At 38.9% G+C, this 19,192-nt stretch overlaps 1 protein-coding gene across 2 annotated transcripts in view; it reads right to left on the reverse strand.

Annotated features, from left to right (window-relative positions):
- LOC134530194 (condensin complex subunit 1) overlaps positions 1-19,192 on the reverse strand; it is a 77,163-nt gene that overhangs the window by 52,112 nt on the left and 5,859 nt on the right. For both annotated transcript variants that reach the window (XM_063364851.1, XM_063364850.1), the window contains exons 4-12: positions 17,464-17,642; positions 16,511-16,659; positions 13,617-13,767; positions 12,815-13,063; positions 11,948-12,109; positions 10,670-10,840; positions 8,693-8,849; positions 3,031-3,181; positions 2,303-2,480 (exon numbers count right to left, since the gene is read on the reverse strand). In XM_063364851.1, coding sequence (XP_063220921.1) covers positions 2,303-2,480; positions 3,031-3,181; positions 8,693-8,849; positions 10,670-10,840; positions 11,948-12,109; positions 12,815-13,063; positions 13,617-13,767; positions 16,511-16,659; positions 17,464-17,642 — 1,547 coding nt within the window. The remainder of the gene's footprint in view (positions 1-2,302; positions 2,481-3,030; positions 3,182-8,692; positions 8,850-10,669; positions 10,841-11,947; positions 12,110-12,814; positions 13,064-13,616; positions 13,768-16,510; positions 16,660-17,463; positions 17,643-19,192) is intronic.

Raw genomic sequence — 19,192 nt, forward strand, 5'->3', positions numbered from 1 at the left:
CGGATACATTTTGTTATGTTGCTAATTGTGTAGGGTTATAATGTGTTGTGTAATTTTGAGTAGTGATATAAAATGAAGACCAGACCATTCGTGCAATATGAGACCTCTTCTTCTGGCCGGGTTTAAAAAAATACGTGAGGAACGCCGTGCGAGGGTGTCGGCACTGCCAGAGAAGGAAGACACGGCGGTCAAATGGCCGGGAGCAGCAGGTACCACGGCAACCCGCTGAGCCGTTCCATACAATTGCCCTGGACTTGATGGGGGTGTACCCGAGGACGGCACGAGGGAAGCGGTTTTTGCTGGTCGTCACCGACTGTTTTACGCGTTGGGTCGAGGCTTCCCCGCTTGCAAACTGCCGCGCAGGCACTTTTGCGCGAGCCCTGGAAACTTAATTCTATCCGCGTTGGGGTTACCGCGCGTCCTTTTAAACGACAACGCATCACAGTTCTTGGGATGGAAGTGGAAGGAATTATGTGGAAAATGGCGGGTTACACCGCATACCACGCCGGTATACCACCCCGAGCCAACCCCACTGAAATACATAATCAAGATATTAAGACGCAGCTGAGGCTCAGACTGGCGGAAGATCACACGCAGTGGGATACTCACATTCCAGACATCACCTACTGCCTAAGACGCCGCGTCAATACAGTCACCGGCGAATCCCCAGCTACCCTCGTTCAGAGGTGAAATCTCCCCCTACCCGGCCAATACCGAGTGCAGGACGGGCAAAGAGAAAACTGGGAGAACACCCCGATAGCACGCACGCGTGACATCGCGAGGCTACATGACGAAGCCCGGCACAGACAAGCGAATTACCAGGCACAACACACGCCTGTCACAACACGACCGTCACCGGCATTGACGCCCGGCATGATGGTAAACGTACACCTGCACACGCTCTCGGACGGAAACCGGAACTTTTGCGCGGGACTCGCGCCCAGGTGGACCGGACCTGTTCCTGTGGTACGAGTGCTAGGACCCACTGCGGTCATAATCAAGTTATTGAGCAGGCGTACTCTGAAATATCACCGGGACGATGTGCGAGTCGCACACGAGTATGAAGCGGAACGAGACAGCACGGCGGGAAGTGAACCAGCGACCCCGACAAACACAGATCAGCGACATGCAGGCCCAGAAGCGTCCACCTCCACAGACAGTCAGGAACCAGATTTCCGGGGATTCCCGGAGAGGGGGACGCAGTCACCGATCACCGCTCCGCGCGCGACCGAGTCCGCTAGGCGGTTATTCGCGGAGTTGGATGCAGAAGACACGCCCTTCCACGGGTTCCCTGAGGACACACCATCACCCTTAGTCTGGACACCGGACGATGAGGACGAACGGTCCAGAACGCCCGACCACAACGAGATGCTATGGCCTTTCCACTACTCCATAGAGGACTCAGACTTCAGCGTAACGGTAGAGGAACCCGCCGAACCAGAAACGAACACGCCAGGAGAAGGGGTGCCAGAGCCAACTTCCGGGTACAACTTACGCCCCCGTCGGGCCCCACAGGACCCGAGCTGTTGTACGGTACGAGGTACACGAGCCACGAGCAACGCTGGAAAGCAGAAGTAAACAGTGTCAGCGCGAGCTGTTCTCACTTCAACCTACCGTCCCGGGCTGCGTCCTTCTGAGCCAGATGTGCCACCACCTCTCCCCTTACACGCTGCGAGCCCCCTCCTTCCACCAACACCCTCTACGACCACCTGCCGAAGTGTGTGTGTGTGCGTGCGTCGGCCCGTGCCCGCCAATGTGACGTCAGTGCTCCGCTCCCGAGAGCTGCAGAGCGAGGACGAACGGTCAGTGAGTCGCGAGCGCTGCGAGAGGAAGGAGCTTCATGCACCGGTCGTCGTATTTCGGAGGTTTTGAGTGATACAGGGGGAAACGGGCCTCGCCACACATGGGCTACGTCACGGCCCTGAGGACAGAGTAGCCGGGTCCACATGCCCATTATACATGTGGTGGCGCCCTAGGATTCGACGAACACTTCAACCCCCATTGCGGTAGCAGTACAAATACTAAAACCTTCTAAGAAATAGTTTCCACAGTATTGAAGTGGACAGTCTCTAAACTATTTGTATTTAATATGCCACTATCGCTGAGAATTAGGCCTAAAAACAAAAGGCAAGTTTTCATAATGCTACTGGACATTAAAGATAATGGAATTTCAACACAGTTACTATTTATTTCGAGACTTTCGGAGACCTGTAGATACCCCGAGTTCCCTGAAGTTCCCAGTCAGGTGGCACACTAGAAGTCGAGTATAAAACAAGGGAAGCTGAATGTATCTTGAGCACACCTTCAAGTACTGGAGCAGTGCTCGCTGCCTGGACAACTCTTCTGGCTCCTGAGACTGCGTGCCGGGCTGCGATCCTTGAGAGGCGGCCGCCGCGTCTGCATCACGATCGTCTATTATCTTCTTCAGCACCACGTAGAACCACGCCTCTTGCTGCTCTACGCTGTTGTTCCCATCAGGTCTACATAAAACAAAAATATTAGATGTTGCTACAAATCTTCAATGTACAGAGTAAATACACTAAAACTATGTTTAGAAATTTCTTAAGAGACTTAAAACTGCAAAAAAAAAAAATATTAAAAATATTAAAATGAAAGTGTTAAAAATCAAGTACAAACTAATGTAAACTAATTTGAATGGCAAGAAAACTTTTACAGTGGGAACTTAAATGGGTTTCACACATACATGAATTAAGAAACTGACTCAGCAAATTCAACCACTATGAGCGATTCCTAAAACTTACATTTTCAATGTGTGCGCGCACACACACATATACATACATACATACACGATTAGGAGCTAGAACAAATAATAATTTTGCATGCAAAACCTTTAAAACTGTGGGGAACAGTTATTACATCGCTGTTCATGCAAAAACCGATAAGAAACAAGTGGAAACAGCACCCCCGTGAATTTCCATGTGGTTTCTATGTACTGTAGCGGCTATTTTGTTCCTGTCAGACAGTGGCATTGTGTTGTAAATGTTCACAACATTACGATAAGGTACCTACTCTAGTTCGTGGACTCCAGCGAAGTACGTTTTTGCTCCCCGTAGCACCCTCACAGCATCACTGTACTTCTCTTCACAGAGGGCACTGTACACTTGTTCCAAGATAGACTCCAAAGAGCATTGTGACAGGTCAGAGTCTTCTGCATTTTCATCTGCATGTGAAACAATACATTCTTACATGCATAAGAGAGTTCTGTGCCATAAAAATTATAAACATTCGCCCTTCAATTAAAATAAATTATATCATTCAGAGCTATTTAAAAATGCATATTCTTGTTAGGGATGTACCGATATTGAAAAACCGGTTACCGATTACGATTAATGATTCACTAAAAAATTCAAATTCAGCCGATGTTCCAAACCGATTAAGAATACCGATTATATTTGCCCGATTATTACATACATAAATTAAAAAAGAAGGCAAAGAGAACAAAATTGTGATTAAAATTGATGTAATGTAGGCATGGACCATAAGTGTACATACATATGTATAGAATGCAGACAAAATCATTTTTATTTACATAAATATTTAAGATTTTGGTAAGCTAGCTAAGGCATTGCACATAACATTAATAGCTATAGTTAATAAATAGCTTTTAGATTTTTGTGAAGAAATACAAGCTGATTGACTTTGTGTGGCTCCACATATTACTTGTAGTGTAAGACGTTTTGTTTCCATGTACGCCACCACGCGATATTTTTTGAGAACAATATTTACATATGTATAGAATGCAGACAAAATCATTTTTATTTACATAAATATTTAAGATTTTGGTAAGCTAGCTAAGGCATTGCACATAACATTAATAGCTATAGTTAATAAATAGCTTTTAGATTTTTGTGAAGAAATACAAGCTGATTGACTTTGTGTGGCTCCACATATTACTTGTAGTGTAAGACGTTTTGTTTCCATGTACGCCACCACGCGATATTTTTTGAGAACAATATTTACATGCTGCATATTTATCGTCCGGCCCGGATCCTAAAAAAAATATTTCCACACAGCACTGCGACTAGCGTACCCATGATTATTATGCAACATTAAATAGTGAATGTGAATGCAATGTATAACAGCTCTTAACAAATATTTATTTTGGTAAATGCCAACAAATAGAAAACTTAGCAAAATATACTGTAATATTTGATCAAAGAATTCGTCACTCCGTTTACGTAATGTATAGACATGCATTAGTTAAACAATAAAAAAATCTAGTCGCCGAGTCGTCTTCGCTAACACAGGCATTACCAATATTAGAAAAATTAATTTTGGTCGCAAACAGAAATATTCCTACAACCGACCACCAACTATCTATCGCAATCGTGAACTTTTATTCCTGGTTAAATATTTATTGTAGGGATGGGATTTTCGAATCTTGGATTCGTCGAATATACCGAATCCTATGGATTCGAGGATTCGTAGGATCCGAGGTGGGATTCGAGGTTGGATTCGAGGTGGGTTTTTAAGAGTTTTAGGTAGTAATTTAAAATTGTAGTGCTGGGCGAAGTTCTAAAATTTCGAACCGAACCGAACCCTTTCGTTCGGTTCGAAACCTCATAAAATATATTCGAAAAACCGAACGTTCGTTTAAAAAAAAATTACGTTTTTCTAATTTTCTAACCCCCATTTGAGACCATTCACAAAACAGCACAACAAAACTCCATTACTTGTAATATTCCGACTTTTATCGCATAATCGTCGCCTCAACAGTTTCAAGCGCAGACAAAATAAAAATAAAAATTATTAATCGTCGCATAACTCGCACAGAATTTTTTCATATAGGCGCGCTTTGCTTTTTGTTTACTTTAGAGAATTTTGTATGCATTTCTCGTACTACGTAATATAAACTATCGTACAAATGCCAAAGGAATTGTATATTATACCTTTAACTATAGTGCGTGTACGAGAAGTGTTGTAAAATCACCAAAGATTGCGTACCCCATACGTTAAACTAAAGCGCATGTACGAGAACTCTCGTATTTCGGCAAAACTAACGTGATCAAGTAAACACAAGACAAATGCGGTAGGAAATGATTACGTATTTTAAATTACTGGGATGTATTTCTTTTCTTTGGCCAATTTTGGTTATAACAGTCAGGTACTGAAAATATTAATTTAATCTTGTGTATTAAAAGTACTGGTCCAGTAAATTTTACAGTACAGTACTAAGTTGACTAGCGTAGTCGCGGCAGCCATCATTATTTCTCGTGTTTTCTTTTTTCCGACGCAAATTTCTATAACCACACTTCTTACGTTACGTTTACAATATTATTGTTCTTGAGGTGATTTGCGATGAGCAGGCTAACGTCGTTTTAGTTTTCCAAATGGAGAAAAGATAAAGACGACCCAGATGACCCAGAACCACCCCAAAAAATGTCTAAAGTTTCTTCTGACGAGCAGCATTCTTCCAAGAAAACAGCAACTGCAGTCAGCGGGTTTTGTAATGTAGATAGGTAACTTAATTCACATTCGACTTTTTTTTAATGTCCTTTTAAAAAGTTTTACTTATTAAAAATGTTAGGTTATGTCTACCACAAAAATATGTTATTTGGCCTTATGCTGAATGTTCGTCATCTTTATAATATATTTTTTTTTAATGTAGGTTAGTGTACACTGAGAAAGGAAGATAGTCTTTTTGAAATTTAGATGGAACTTCTTCATGAATTAAAAGTTGGTATATATATAAGCTATATAATGTTTAAATTTTACATATGGCTGGAGAACCTTTCTTTCTCACCACTCAATTAAAGACCAAAATGCTAGTCATCGGTTCATTTTAATTCAAAACAATTATTTCTGTATGAGGTTCGGTTTGGCTCGTTTCGAAACCAGAGAACGGAGGTTCGTCCAGCTCTAGAAAATTGTATACCTAAACTATATTATAAAGGTAACAGAAATAGCACAAACATAACCTAAACTACGCTGCATTTTGTCAATTAACATAACTACTCAGTCATTTCCAACCTTCAATAATATAATATTGCAGAAAAAAAGTAACTTTTTTTAAATGGTGTCTGTTATACAAACGTATTTTATTGAAAACATAGGAATGATTAATTTAACAGAGAATTAGACAGATGCAAACTTACGTGTGTGGTTTTTGAGGTTATTTGCCTCTATTCCATATCAGGTGTATACACTATGCACTTATTTTATAATTTTATAAATACACATGTATTTTTTTTAATACATAGGCCTATGTAATTTTTTAAAATAAATGTGTGATTTTTTTTTTAATAACATGTAGTGAAGTTTAGTGTGGGACTGGGATTCGAGATTCGATGACAAACACTGAGGATTCGAACAAGGATTCGGATTCGACCAAAATGTGGATTCGTCCCATCCCTAATTTATTGTTAATATACGGTAAAAATAAAAAGTAAAGAAGACTTTCCCGTTATTAAAGTGACTTCAATAATAATAAAAAATAATAGATAATGGTTCACGAATACAACGGAAATTCCGGTGAAGTGAGATAAGTTGGCCAAATTGTTTTTGTTCATCACATGACGTGCGTAACCTAAACGTAAAATGGAGATCTTGTGATGATGCTGTTCAAATAATATTATTGTGTTTTATGCTGTTTTATGTGTTGTATTTTTTTTTACAAGCGGTACTCAAAGCAGTTGTTTGATACATGGAGCTAACAATAATGGAAATACTAGCCATACATGCTAGAAGAAAATCGTCAATTGAATAAAATAAGAGTAATTTAATTTATTAGACGACTAAGTTTCTGAAACTTTCAGCGCGTGTGTAGGCCTACAGTCTGAACGGTGTTTCATGAATTAATCTTAAAAGAGTTTACTATTTACCGTTAAAAGAATATATTAATATCATTGGCATGTTTTTCTTATAATGCTAAGCGATAACTATGATAAATATAATGAGAAAATGTTGACAATTTTGTCTAAATAATCGGTTGAAATATCACAGATTAAGATTAATTACTAGTGGTGCACCGATGCGGATACCGATGAATCGTAATCTGCGATTATGGGTACTTACCGATTAATCGTAATCGGCGATTATCTTAACGATTACTTTGCCGATTATTTACGTCCCGCGTAATTAAGTAGGTTTTTACCGTGTAATATTTTGTTACACATTTTAGGATGAAATACGGTAATATTTGTATATATTAAAAAAATTCATCTAACTCCGTCATATCATAAATAAAGATATTTCGTTAAGTTTATAAATCTCATTGCCTCGAACAATAAAAAAGACATTTTTCCTACACGTTTATTTACGTTTCGTCTTTTGTTTAGTGGCCTTGTACACTACCTATAGCCAGAGACGTAAAATAGATGGCACGCAATCAAAATACCACAAACAGTTGCAGTGGATTCTATGACAATCGATCTTTTCGAGTCGTAGTAGCGGTTTAAAATCGTGGTCCCGATACCTTCTAGTTTTTATCACTGCATTTTACAAACTCGTTATGGGCGTCTTTGGTAACATTATCCTTTTGTTATTTGTAGGACGTGAAAAGTGAAAAAGTATTTATAATTTTATATATTCAGTCAACATAAATAAAATCACATGTGCTAAAATTGGTATTTAGTCATTTTTATATAATTATAGTGAGATGACGAGTAGGGAGAAAAAAAGTGAAGTGTGGAAACATTTTTCTATAAACTCAAGTGAACAAAATAAAGCAGCATGTTTACATGTTAAACGGTAATTTCTTGATGCAACCTTATGTGATAGTCAATAATAATGCTAGTTTTCCGCAACAAAAACGTACCCATTGTAAATTACAATTATTAGACTGTAGTTCAAGTTGTTTACAATAACAAATATAAATAGATGTTAATTTAATTTACACTTTGCAATGACTTAATAGTGCATTTTATATATTTTTATACTGTTATTATAACTGTATTCTCGATTTTACCTAATCTTGTTATTAAATTCACTTGGGAATAAAAATTTTTGTGTGCATTATTACAATTAAAAAAATTTTTTCATTATAATCGGTAACTGAATTGGTATCTGCCGATTATTGCTCTCATAATCGGTAATCGAATCGGTAATCGATAAAGTCATATCGGTGCACCACTATTAATTACCGATTCTCTATTATCGGGCGATTACAGTTGATCGGGATTCAAAACTGAAAAAACATCCATAATTCTTGTATAATTTTTTTAAGATTAATGATTTTATAATTTATAATAGTTAAAATTTTTGTGAAGTGTTTCGGCACAATCAAGACATTGCTGTATTCAACTTACAAATGTGAAAACCTAATGTCACAAGGCACTGAATTTTTTTTTGCAAAAAAGAAACGTGACAGATGTTGCCTCGAAGCTGTGTTTTCTCGGGACACTTCCACCTCCAGCACCAATACATTCCATCAAACCTTCATTCTCATTTCATCAGTTACCTCCCACCATCTATGATGACCCTAATGTCAAATAAACTTTATTCTCATTTCATCGATAACCTCCCAACATCTACAATGACCCTAATGTCAAATAAACTTTACGCCCAAATTCATTCATTCTTTAAGTTAAAGTGATGTACATACTACTTGCACTAGCCAGTGAAACTTATTCTTAGAGCTGAAATGGGAGCGAGTTAGAATTGAGGGCATCCTAAAATGAACTGCTTCAACCGTCCTCACAGGAGCGTTGTGATGTACTCCATTGTCACACACCTGACTGGAGAACCTCCTTAACAGCTTCCTTGATGTGTTCCTCTATCATCTCGAAGTGTGACTGCTTTCTTTTGGAAGTGATTCCATGTGTCTCTTCCAGTGTCTTCAGCAGTGCCGCTTCCTTCTCGTACTGTTCTTCCAGTCCCTTCTGGCTCAACTGCACACAAACAAGGCACCACATTTTACAATGAACCAATTACCTAATAAGTATTAATTTCTCCAAAATTAGAAGTACTTTATAGAATACAACATAAAATACCTAACAAAAAAAATACATAGGCGATAGGTGGGTATTTCAAGAAATAACTAAAGCCTGTGAAAATTCCCCTCCCGCCCTTATTTTTTTATACCTCTATGTAGAAGAAAGAATTACTTAGTTTATTAGTTACATCATTCCATTGATAGAATATAAGAACATACATAAACAGATGACTCGGATTGTCAGATTACAATGTCAACCAATACATCCCTTAGGCAGAGTGCAATGTTAAAAAAACATATTGTTGATAGATAAACACTTCTTTTTTTCTCTAAGGGATGGCCAAGATATGATTGCCTATGGCGATGGTTTAAAAAAAAAAAGGCAAACCCATGATGACTCTAAAAACAAATATTGTATTTCATCGCACATACTTTACTCTCACTTAATCATCACACCATAGTTTACAAATGCCAAAAATGGAAAACATCATCTCATAAACATAGCATAGTGTTTGCATACCCAACATACGCCACGAGTTTTTTTGAATAGTCAATTATGTCAATAGCCTACAGTCTACTGCACATACAGGGCATTCAAATTTTTTTTTGGAATAGATCATACATGGCTATCTTTTTTGCATGCACCTAGTTTTTTTATACAGGTGTTTTATGGTGGATGGCAAAAAGCAAGGTAATTACACCTAAGGTTATTGGACTGCAACAATGTTAGCCAGTGTAAGCAAGGTGCCAGAAAGCGCAGCAACGAGTGGAGTGTGCAGTCAAAGAGGGGCTTGGTGATTAGTCTGGGTGAATGTTGTCACAAAGTAGAGTTATCTTTATCACCTCTTTAACTGCAAGGTTTTGGACCTAATACATGGGCAGTAGGATTTAGCTGCCAAGCTGTATGAACAAGATTGCATTAAGGCTGCTCATGGTTTTAATTCCAGTAGCAATTTTAAAGTTGTAAAACTGTGCTTTGCAAAAGGTGTGTGCCAGGCTACTCCTATAATTGAATTGGGTCAAAGGACCAATAAAATTTATTTGTTTTGAAATGGAGTTCTGATTTTTGTCACTAGTACTTTGCTAGTTGTACCTTATACACTCCTTTAAATTCTGCTTTTTTTCAGTTGTTCTGAAAGTTAACAGCAGACTCAATGATCGCTATAGGCTGGGAATGTTTTGGTGGCCAATTTGGCCAGGTTCCTTTTTTTTTTTGGTGGGTATTTTGAGTTTTAAGGTCCGTCCCACTCCCAGCGGTGTGGTAGTGAGTTTCCTGCACCTCTCTCACAGAGAGGGATTACACAACAAACAAATAAATCATGGTACTTAGGGTCACTGTAAAGAAGAGTGAAGTGCAGAGGATGTGAAACAAGAATTCTAATAAAGTTGCTTGGCTTCTGGGTTGTAGCCGCATCCAATATGAATACATATATCACTGACATTTAGCCACGGTTTTGCCAGCACCCTCAGCCAATCACAGGAGCCCAACTCCAATTGGCCAAACCAACAGGTCAACCGGACGAAAGGAAGGCTGTGATTGGCCCACAGCTGCAGCCAATCAGGAAACACTACCCTCTCAGGCGAGAATATTAAAAGGCTTGTAATAACATCAGTAGGTAACTCTACCCTGATGATGGCGACTGCAACATCAACCGAAACATCGGTGACATATTCGCCTTGGACGCGGCTACAACCCAGAAGCCAAGCAACTTCAGACAATGGCCGCGAAAGCCTGAGATCTTTATTAATTCTAACAAAGTTTCCGGTGAAACTCACCCTAGCAGCGAAGGGGTTACTCTCCATGAAGGCAGTCAACAGCTGAACTGCATACTTCTTGACGTTGCTGCTCTTGTCATGGAGGCGGGAGGTGACTGCCGTCAACAAAGGGCCCTGACAAGCTATGGGCACCGCCCCTGCTTGACACAACTTCAACCACAGCTGCAAAACCTAAGAGAGACCACACAAACGCAATTACCTACTGTATTCAGTGCATTACTCTGATCCAAAAACTTTAACATTTAATAACATTCTAAGCTCTTTCTATCCAAATTAAAAAATCACAAGCACGCAAAATAGAAAATTAATGAAAAATCAACACAAACGTTAAAACAGTGCAAAATTTGTTTATACACGGGAAGCAACAAAATCTTTGACATTCAATTTAATGACTTTATAAATGCATAAATCAAATTTTTAAATAACTTCTTTCAGGCAAAAAATATTTACATAAGTATCAAAAATATGTGATATTAGCTTTGGTATATGAAAAGGGAGAAAAAAAAAAGTTTATGAATAACACAGTTGGCCAAGCTGCGTTAAATTATTTACTTCAACATGGCATCAGGATTGCATTCAGATGTTAGAAGTGAAAGATATTATTTAACAAATGGAGAGAAAAGTTACGTTAATGTTGTATTCATTAAATGAAGCTGTTACATTGATGAGTTTACAATGTTTTTCCCGAAGTACCGAATTATAACTTTGGTTAGTACAGTGGTACGGATAAATACAGGTGATTGCAATTTTGATCTAACCTTAAAATAATTTACCCTGTTTTTAATAAATTAGTGCTAGGCGAGTTGCGTTAACATTGTCAGTTAACTGGCCGGAAAATTCAAAATAGTGGCAAGAATCAATTTATGTGAATCTATTTTACATCCAAATATTCAACAGTTCTTTTGACCTACTATTCTAAATATGATACGATTCCTTTATGTTACAATTCCTCCTTACAACTTAAGAATTGATGGTTCAAATTCCATGTAGAATCTGTGTAATCAAAGCACTGAAGAATCGACGTGCCCATTCCTACTTATGAGCCAAGTCAATTTGGTTTGGCCGTATTTACCGAGACTCGAGTAATCTCTTCTACACGAAAAAAAAAAAAAAAAAAAGCAAGGTTTTGTAGAAAATATAGCTTCCACTTATAGACTTGTAGCTTTGTGAAATTGAACATAGATGACAAATAGTTCAAAAGCAAAGGACCAGAACAGCTCTAGTTTTGCGAATTCCGCTGATGCAAGAGTGTAGCTATGCTCTAGCGGAGAGGCTCACCTTTGAGCGGACAAAGGCGCAAGTGTCGAGCAGATGTTCCTGCAGCTTGCCAAGGAACTCATCCCTGGTTTCCCGATCTTCTTCGGACAAATTCTCCGAGCTGAGCTGCTTCAGCACAATCTCGCTCATCACCGTGAGCACACTGTTCCGCATTGGATAGGGCTGCAGTCACGAACAAGGCAGGTACCACATAACATAGTACACATACTGCAAAAGTTAAATACTAAACACAAGAAACTAAAAGAGACAGAATTAGTACATACAATACAGAATGAAAGACAACAGTGGATACCAGCTGACCCCTGTAAGCTTAAGTGACCAGCTAAATGAGCAAACATGCATGATATTAATAAAGACAAGATATCAAGGTTTTATTTTTAGTTCAATTTTGTTTTAAAAACAGAGGATTTTGGTGTTATTGTGTTCATTTTTATAAAAATGTTTTTTTTATGATACTCCACCAAAATTGGGGTAAAATAGATGTGCTGCATTTTTACAGTAAAATAATTTTTAATAAATTGTTCTAAAACTTAAACACAATATGCATTTGCTGGCTAGCACAAGTATGTAAAATACACTTTATGAAAACTGTGTAATTTGCAGGAAAACGTAAATACGAAGTTTCACTGCAAAAGTGTTTGCAATATGTTGGTAACGTGATTTTATGATTGGTTCACGTGTTAAAATTTGTACCGCATTTAAGAAAACATACTGTCAAGTCTCCACCGGTCCAGTTCAATACTCTCGCTATTCGTGCTGAAGCTACTAGCTGAACTCAGCTTAAGTTTCAGAGTCTCGGCCCGTCTCCACCACGTAGGAAACTGAATGAAAATGCATGCCCGGCTTCAGAGCGAAGAGACACGGTACCTCGTCCTCCAGGAACGGGGCGAGAAGCTCCATGGCCGGGAGCATGAGGTCCGGGAGGGCCTGCCCCAGCTCCACCACGAACTGGGAGTAGGCCCGAACCCCGGCCGGGTCCTGCAGCATGGCGTCCGGCTGCCAGTCGCACACCTCCTTCACCAGCTCCTTCACCAGGCTGCGGCCCGAGTACTCGCTCACCAGGAGCCGCACCCCCTCCGCCAGGGGCCCCACCAGGTGGTCGTACACCTTCAGGAGCTGGCCCCACACAAGCACACGCACACTCCTCAACTCAACTCAACTTAACGACAATCACTACGTGCCTTATTACTATAGACCCGCAAAATTCGCGGATTCATTGACCTCTAGGATAGACTCCACAGTCCTTTAAATACTCACGGAAATGACACCTGTTCATTGGCTACTGACGCGCGAGACGTCTCGACTAGGCTGCCCGTAATTCGGCACTTCCTTGGTTCGGTGTTTCCCATCGGCTCACAGTTCCCCAGGATAAAGTGTGGGCCGATCGCAGAAGCGGTACGGAGGTATAGTTGCTTTGATGCTAGCCTATCGCGAAATGAATCCGCGAATTTTGCATGTCTCTACTTATTACTTTTAAGGTTTAAAACTTATTTAATAACGCTGCAAGCAAAAAAAAATTAAAATACATAAACATTTATCCACAGGAAATTCAGGACGATAAAATAATGTGTTAAAACTAGTGTTAAGTTTGAAAATGTTGTAAACTATGATGTTATAGCAGCTTAGTGAAGACACAGAAAAAAAAAAAAATCAATTCCTCAGTACTTGCCTGCATGGACTTAATAATGAAGCTACGGGCGTGACGGTAACGTTTCACCAGTACCCCTAGGACATGCATGATGGATTCTCTGGTGTCTTTCATTCTTGCCGATGCGATGTTGGAGTCTTCCAGCAGCTTGTAGCAGCAGTTGGCAATGATACTGAAACACACATCATACATCTTGCTAAAGTCAGCGGTTGTTTAAAATTCCTATAGCTAACACAATTCTCTGGTTTACATTTGTAATGAATTCAAAATTGTTTGCTTTAGGTATTCCAGCATAACATGTTAGATTTGCTAACAGTCATGTTAGATAATTTACTATGCCTTAATATGAAAGTAAAGTTTCATGAAAAATGAAAATTACATGTAGGTAGTTTCCCGTCTGAGGCCCAGATCAATGGAGTGGTGCTGACACCCACAGGAGCCGGCTGCCCTACCCGAGGGACAGATCTGTCGTGGTGGCAAGCCTGAAAGGGAGTACCAAAAGAAAACCCACAGGCCTCGGCAACGTTTACCACGTTTCCCACTTGTGAAAATCCCAGTTTGACCCTGCTGGGAATCAAACCCCAATCACCTTGGTGGGAGGCCCAGTGTTCTAACCACTCAACTACCACGCCTCTTATTACCTCTTCATTTTATTATAAAACTCACCTGCAGCAACTTTGAGAGTATGAGTGAGAAACTGTGTGAGTGAGTGAGTGAGTGAGTGAGTGATGGTGTGTGTGTGTGTGTGTGTGTGTGTGTGTGTGTGTGTGTGTGTAAGCATGAGTGTGTTTGAGTACTCATGGTCATGAGTGAGTGGGTGAAAAAAAGAATATGAGAGTCAGTGAGAAAATAATAACTATCCTACAAAATAATGCGAAAAACATTCAAATGAGATACAGCTTGAGTTACAAGTGATTCTTTACTTCTTGGGGTACAGTTACATCAGTTGCATAGAAGCCTCTCAGTATTCACCACACATAATGCAAAAAGAGACAATAGCCAAAGCAGCACAAACATACTAAACCTTAAGATTCTCTTATTCACATCAAAACAGTAATAGTTCAGGTCTATGTTCATACCTACTAAATAAGTAATCGACTAGCATGCCATCACAACACATTTGCACTTTAGAGGCCTGAACTGCTTCAGAAATTTAAAATTGGTAGCACCTCTACTAAGTGTTATCCAGCGAACTACATACAGATGCAATAAATGACGAGTAATTCTCAGCACCCACCTGACACCCCTCTGCAATGCAGTCCCCCCCCCCATCCCCCCCCCCCCAAAAAAAATGTTTTACTCCCTAAGGCAGTAAAGTGTGCACCCTTGATGATTTCCGGATGCACCCTGTGGTATTCCAGAGAAATACGTATAAATAAATACAGTTACTCTATTATACATACCATTTCACTGTGGTATACCGCTCTTTTTGCCAACACACCATTATTATGTGTTATTTGAATTAGGGGTGAGCCGATCACCACATTTGCCGATCATGCCGATGCCAGAAATGTGGTACCGATCATGCCGATTTTTTTGACCGATTAGTGCTTTTTTAAGTTAGTCGTAAAATATGCTCCGAATTACTTAAGTTAAATAATTTTACTTGAAACTACTATTACTGAATACCCTAAACAAATAGGTTACATATATTTATATGACAAACTTTTGATTTAGACACTGATTTTTAGTTGTTCCCATAAACTAATCTGGAAATCTATTAATCCCTTTAACAAAATCTATAACACACTGTTAACCAACTAATCATCATCGTCATACAATTCGAAAATGAATGTTTGTTTACATTTTTCCGCTTTTTGGCGCCATTTAAAATGCTTTCTGCTTGATATTAAGACGCTGTTCCAACTATATGCCAGCGCCCCCGGCTGACGTGGTATGGCCACTCACGTCACCGCCACCGTTCGCCCAATCATCTGCTTGCTTTTGTATTTATCCGGTGTCGCTGTTCCAAGCTGACGTCAGTGCCCCGAGCGGTGTGCGTACGCTTTAAAACTTCGCCTATTTGTCTTATCTATCCAAACATTATGCCGGAAAGGAAAATAAACGCCGTAGTTTTACGTATTTTTACAGTATATTTTTGAGTATAACATTATAACGTGAGCGTGTGTAAGCTTTTGTTTGCTTTAGTGCATTTATGACTAATGTTCAGTGGCGGCCATGTTGCGGTGTTTGTTTATCAGTGACGAGACAGTATTTTACCCAGTTTTTAAATTTCGCTTAAAAACACTGCGATTTCGCATTTTAATACTAAATTTCATGTAAAAACGCTGTGTTATGGCGATTTCGCGTTTATCGTCATTTAATCGCGATCGCGAAAAGAACAGGCCCCTATGCATAACTTATTAAACAATTTGGTGTGCTTTTGTTTACTATTTTTTTAACAAACGTACTTTTCATGAATATGTTTATTTTTTAAGAATAACTTTACTTAATTTTTTTTTCCTGCAGAAAAGATTAAGTAAAGTAAGTGTTACTTTAAAACGTCAAGCAACAGTTCTGAAGCAAAAAATATGTCGGCGTTTTTGTGTTACGTAGAGATTTTTTTGTCTTCAGAAAGCGGTAATCGGCAAAAAGGATCGGCATGCATGAAGCCGATCATGCAAATGACCAAAATGACCAAAATCGGCCGATCTTAATAATCGGCAATCGGCATCGGCTCACCCCTAATTTGAATGACTCCACAGGTTTTGCTCAAACAGTGCTTTTGAAGTATGATGCTGTAGTTCCTCTTTACTGTATTTTGTATATTTAATTTGTATTAAGAGATTTCAGGAAACCATGAAAAATTGAAATATAGATGCCCAACCAGGATTCGAACCTGTGTCATCTGGAATGCAAGCACATTTATTTTGTGACGAATGTACACAACTGAATGGGAAATTGGTTTTCCTCACTCGACAAAGTCCTGCTCCACGACAGGTGGGCTCCAGAGGTGGTCCAGCTCCTTCAGCAGAATCCCGTACAGCAGCTTGACGACAGCGTGTCTCTGGTCCTCCCATTCCGACTCCTCACTTTCACTTTTCTTCAAGCCCTTTTTCCGACTCTGCGCACAAATCATTCACAAAATAACTGGGTCCCTATATCCATACATTAATAACAAAATTAACATCAAGCAAGGAGAGCAATCTAAGTTAATGTTTTTTTTTTATGGTCTACATGTAAAGGCCTTTGCAACCTCACTTACAGAAAAGATATTCAAAAGATTTTGCATTATTTTGTTAACATGATACAAGATATCAGCATTCTCCTTTCGCATATCTGAAATAATGAACTTTATTGCTCATAACTAGTGGCAAGACTATATGGTGAACAATGATAAATTTAAATTACACCCAAATGAATGCTATTTAAAACACGAAATAATGAAATCTACTGAATTACCAAATTTTGTCAATTTAAATGTAAATTTTAATATTTAAACATTTAGTTAAGACACTTGCTAAATTTTTTAAAAATAATTGTGTACAATGTTGTAGAAAAATTTAGTTTCTAGTGCAAGTTATATTTTATGTATGCTGGAAAAGTAATAGGTAATTAAAAAAATGTGTTAGTTAAAAAGAGTTAAGTAGGCTGCAAGAAAGCAATCACTATCTGAATTATCTCCAGGAAATGATTACAATAATTATGTGTACTGCATAAAAATTGTTTATGTCAAGATTTGTATTAGCTTAATGGATTTTTTTTTCTGGTACTGACACAGTTTAAAATTTAAATTTTTCGTTTAGTCACGGATTTATTATTACAATACTATTAATATTAATTTTAAAAAAATTATTATGCAATTATGGAAGTAAAACTTCCTTATGCATTTCACATGCATATTCACCGATGAAACACTAATACTGACCTTCCCGTCGATCATCGCTGCATCTGCAGACTTCTGCACAATGCGATCCTCGATCCCGGACGTCAGGTCCGTCATTATGTAGACCAGCATTTTGGCCACGTTGGCAGTCCTGGACCGCTTCTCCGCATCCAGATCGCTGCTCAGGACGTCCGCCAAGTAAGTGTCTAGCCTCTCGCACGCTGCAACAAATTCACGCTCTGAATCAGTTTCAGGACGGACAAACAGCTCGGTACCAACATCCCAAAACCCAGCATTCAGGTCTCAGAACGGCAGGGAAGAATACGAGTCAACACGAGGCTGTCACGCGGTGACATGACTATTCAGCATGAGTCGGACCAACCCCACCTGAGGGGCCACCATCTTCACGCGCGGTTCACCCAAGCCGACGCCCTCTCTCACACCCTTGAGCCAGGACTGACGCCTTACGCCCGGTGTGGACAATGCCACGCCGAACCTCCGTGGACAATGCAGTCGGTCGTTCATGGACGCCAAAGCACCTGTCACAGCCGCACCCCCTCGTGAAGCCAGAGGCGGCAAGTGGACTGCGGAAGAAGGCAAGGGGGACACAAAATTGTACTCGTGTACTGCGTTAAAAACACGCCAACACTTGTATCGCAACTACCGCCTGCACCAAATCTGATAGCCCCCAGCACGCTACTACCAGTCTCTCGCACGCCACAAGTCATCCATCAGAACATTCCACACCTGCGGCTAAACTGGGGACCCCAGTCAGCTATGATTAGTGAGTAAATGCCAAATCAACACTTATACTGATGGTGTAGATGCAACATATGGCTATCAATTGATACCAATTAAATATTACACACAAATAAAAAGAATACATGCTTACAAATGTTTTTTTTTTTTTTTTCATTTCACTGAAGAATACTTATGTTCTTAAGTATTTGGGTTTGTACTTTGTATTCTATTCATTATTAATGTAAGTGTGTATGGATTACATTAAATATTAACGACAACCTGCAGCCTTGAATAGTTCTATTACCTTTTACCCTTTAACTATAGGCAATTATATATAAGTACTTTCAGTACTTTGTTTTAGTGATTGTTATGAATAATTATATCTTACCAGTGTTTTCCAAATTAGAGTTTAATTATACTTTTTACTAGGGATGTGCGAAGCCTTGATTTTCATTTCAGTTCAAATCCAATTAGAATCCCTGGCATAATTTGAGATATGAATCCGATTCCGAATATTAAGCACAGAATAATTAAAAATAACTGATTAATTTAAAAATAATGTGTGTTCTCTTTTTTCTAACTGTAACTACTGGCAATTATTTATTACACTGAGATTGAAATGTTTATAATTATGTAAACTTAATAATAATAAACACTTTAAAATATGAAAACAAACAGATATTCGATTCTCCAACTCAATCGTAATAAACTGCACGCCACAGGGAAATCTCAGTTTTATAAATGTTTCAGCAAATGAAACCAATTTTTCTCCAATAAATAACCAAGACTTTTTTTCTTGTAGGTATGTAATTGTTTTTAGTTTATAGTTTGCTATACGACAAAATTCGTAATTATAGTTTAAGCCTTCGAAATCTCAAAATTCTTTTAATGTCACTGTGTTAAGTATTTAATTTACATATCTTTCTTTGATACATCATATTATAAATACTTACGTAATAGTAGCCTAATTTTATTTTTCACTGCTAGTATTTTTGAGCCATATTAAATTAATTTATAACTTTTGTGAATA

The sequence above is a fragment of the Bacillus rossius genome, chromosome 3 (genome assembly GCF_032445375.1).
Source record: "Bacillus rossius redtenbacheri isolate Brsri chromosome 3, Brsri_v3, whole genome shotgun sequence".
NCBI classification, from domain to species: Eukaryota; Metazoa; Arthropoda; class Insecta; order Phasmatodea; family Bacillidae; genus Bacillus; species Bacillus rossius.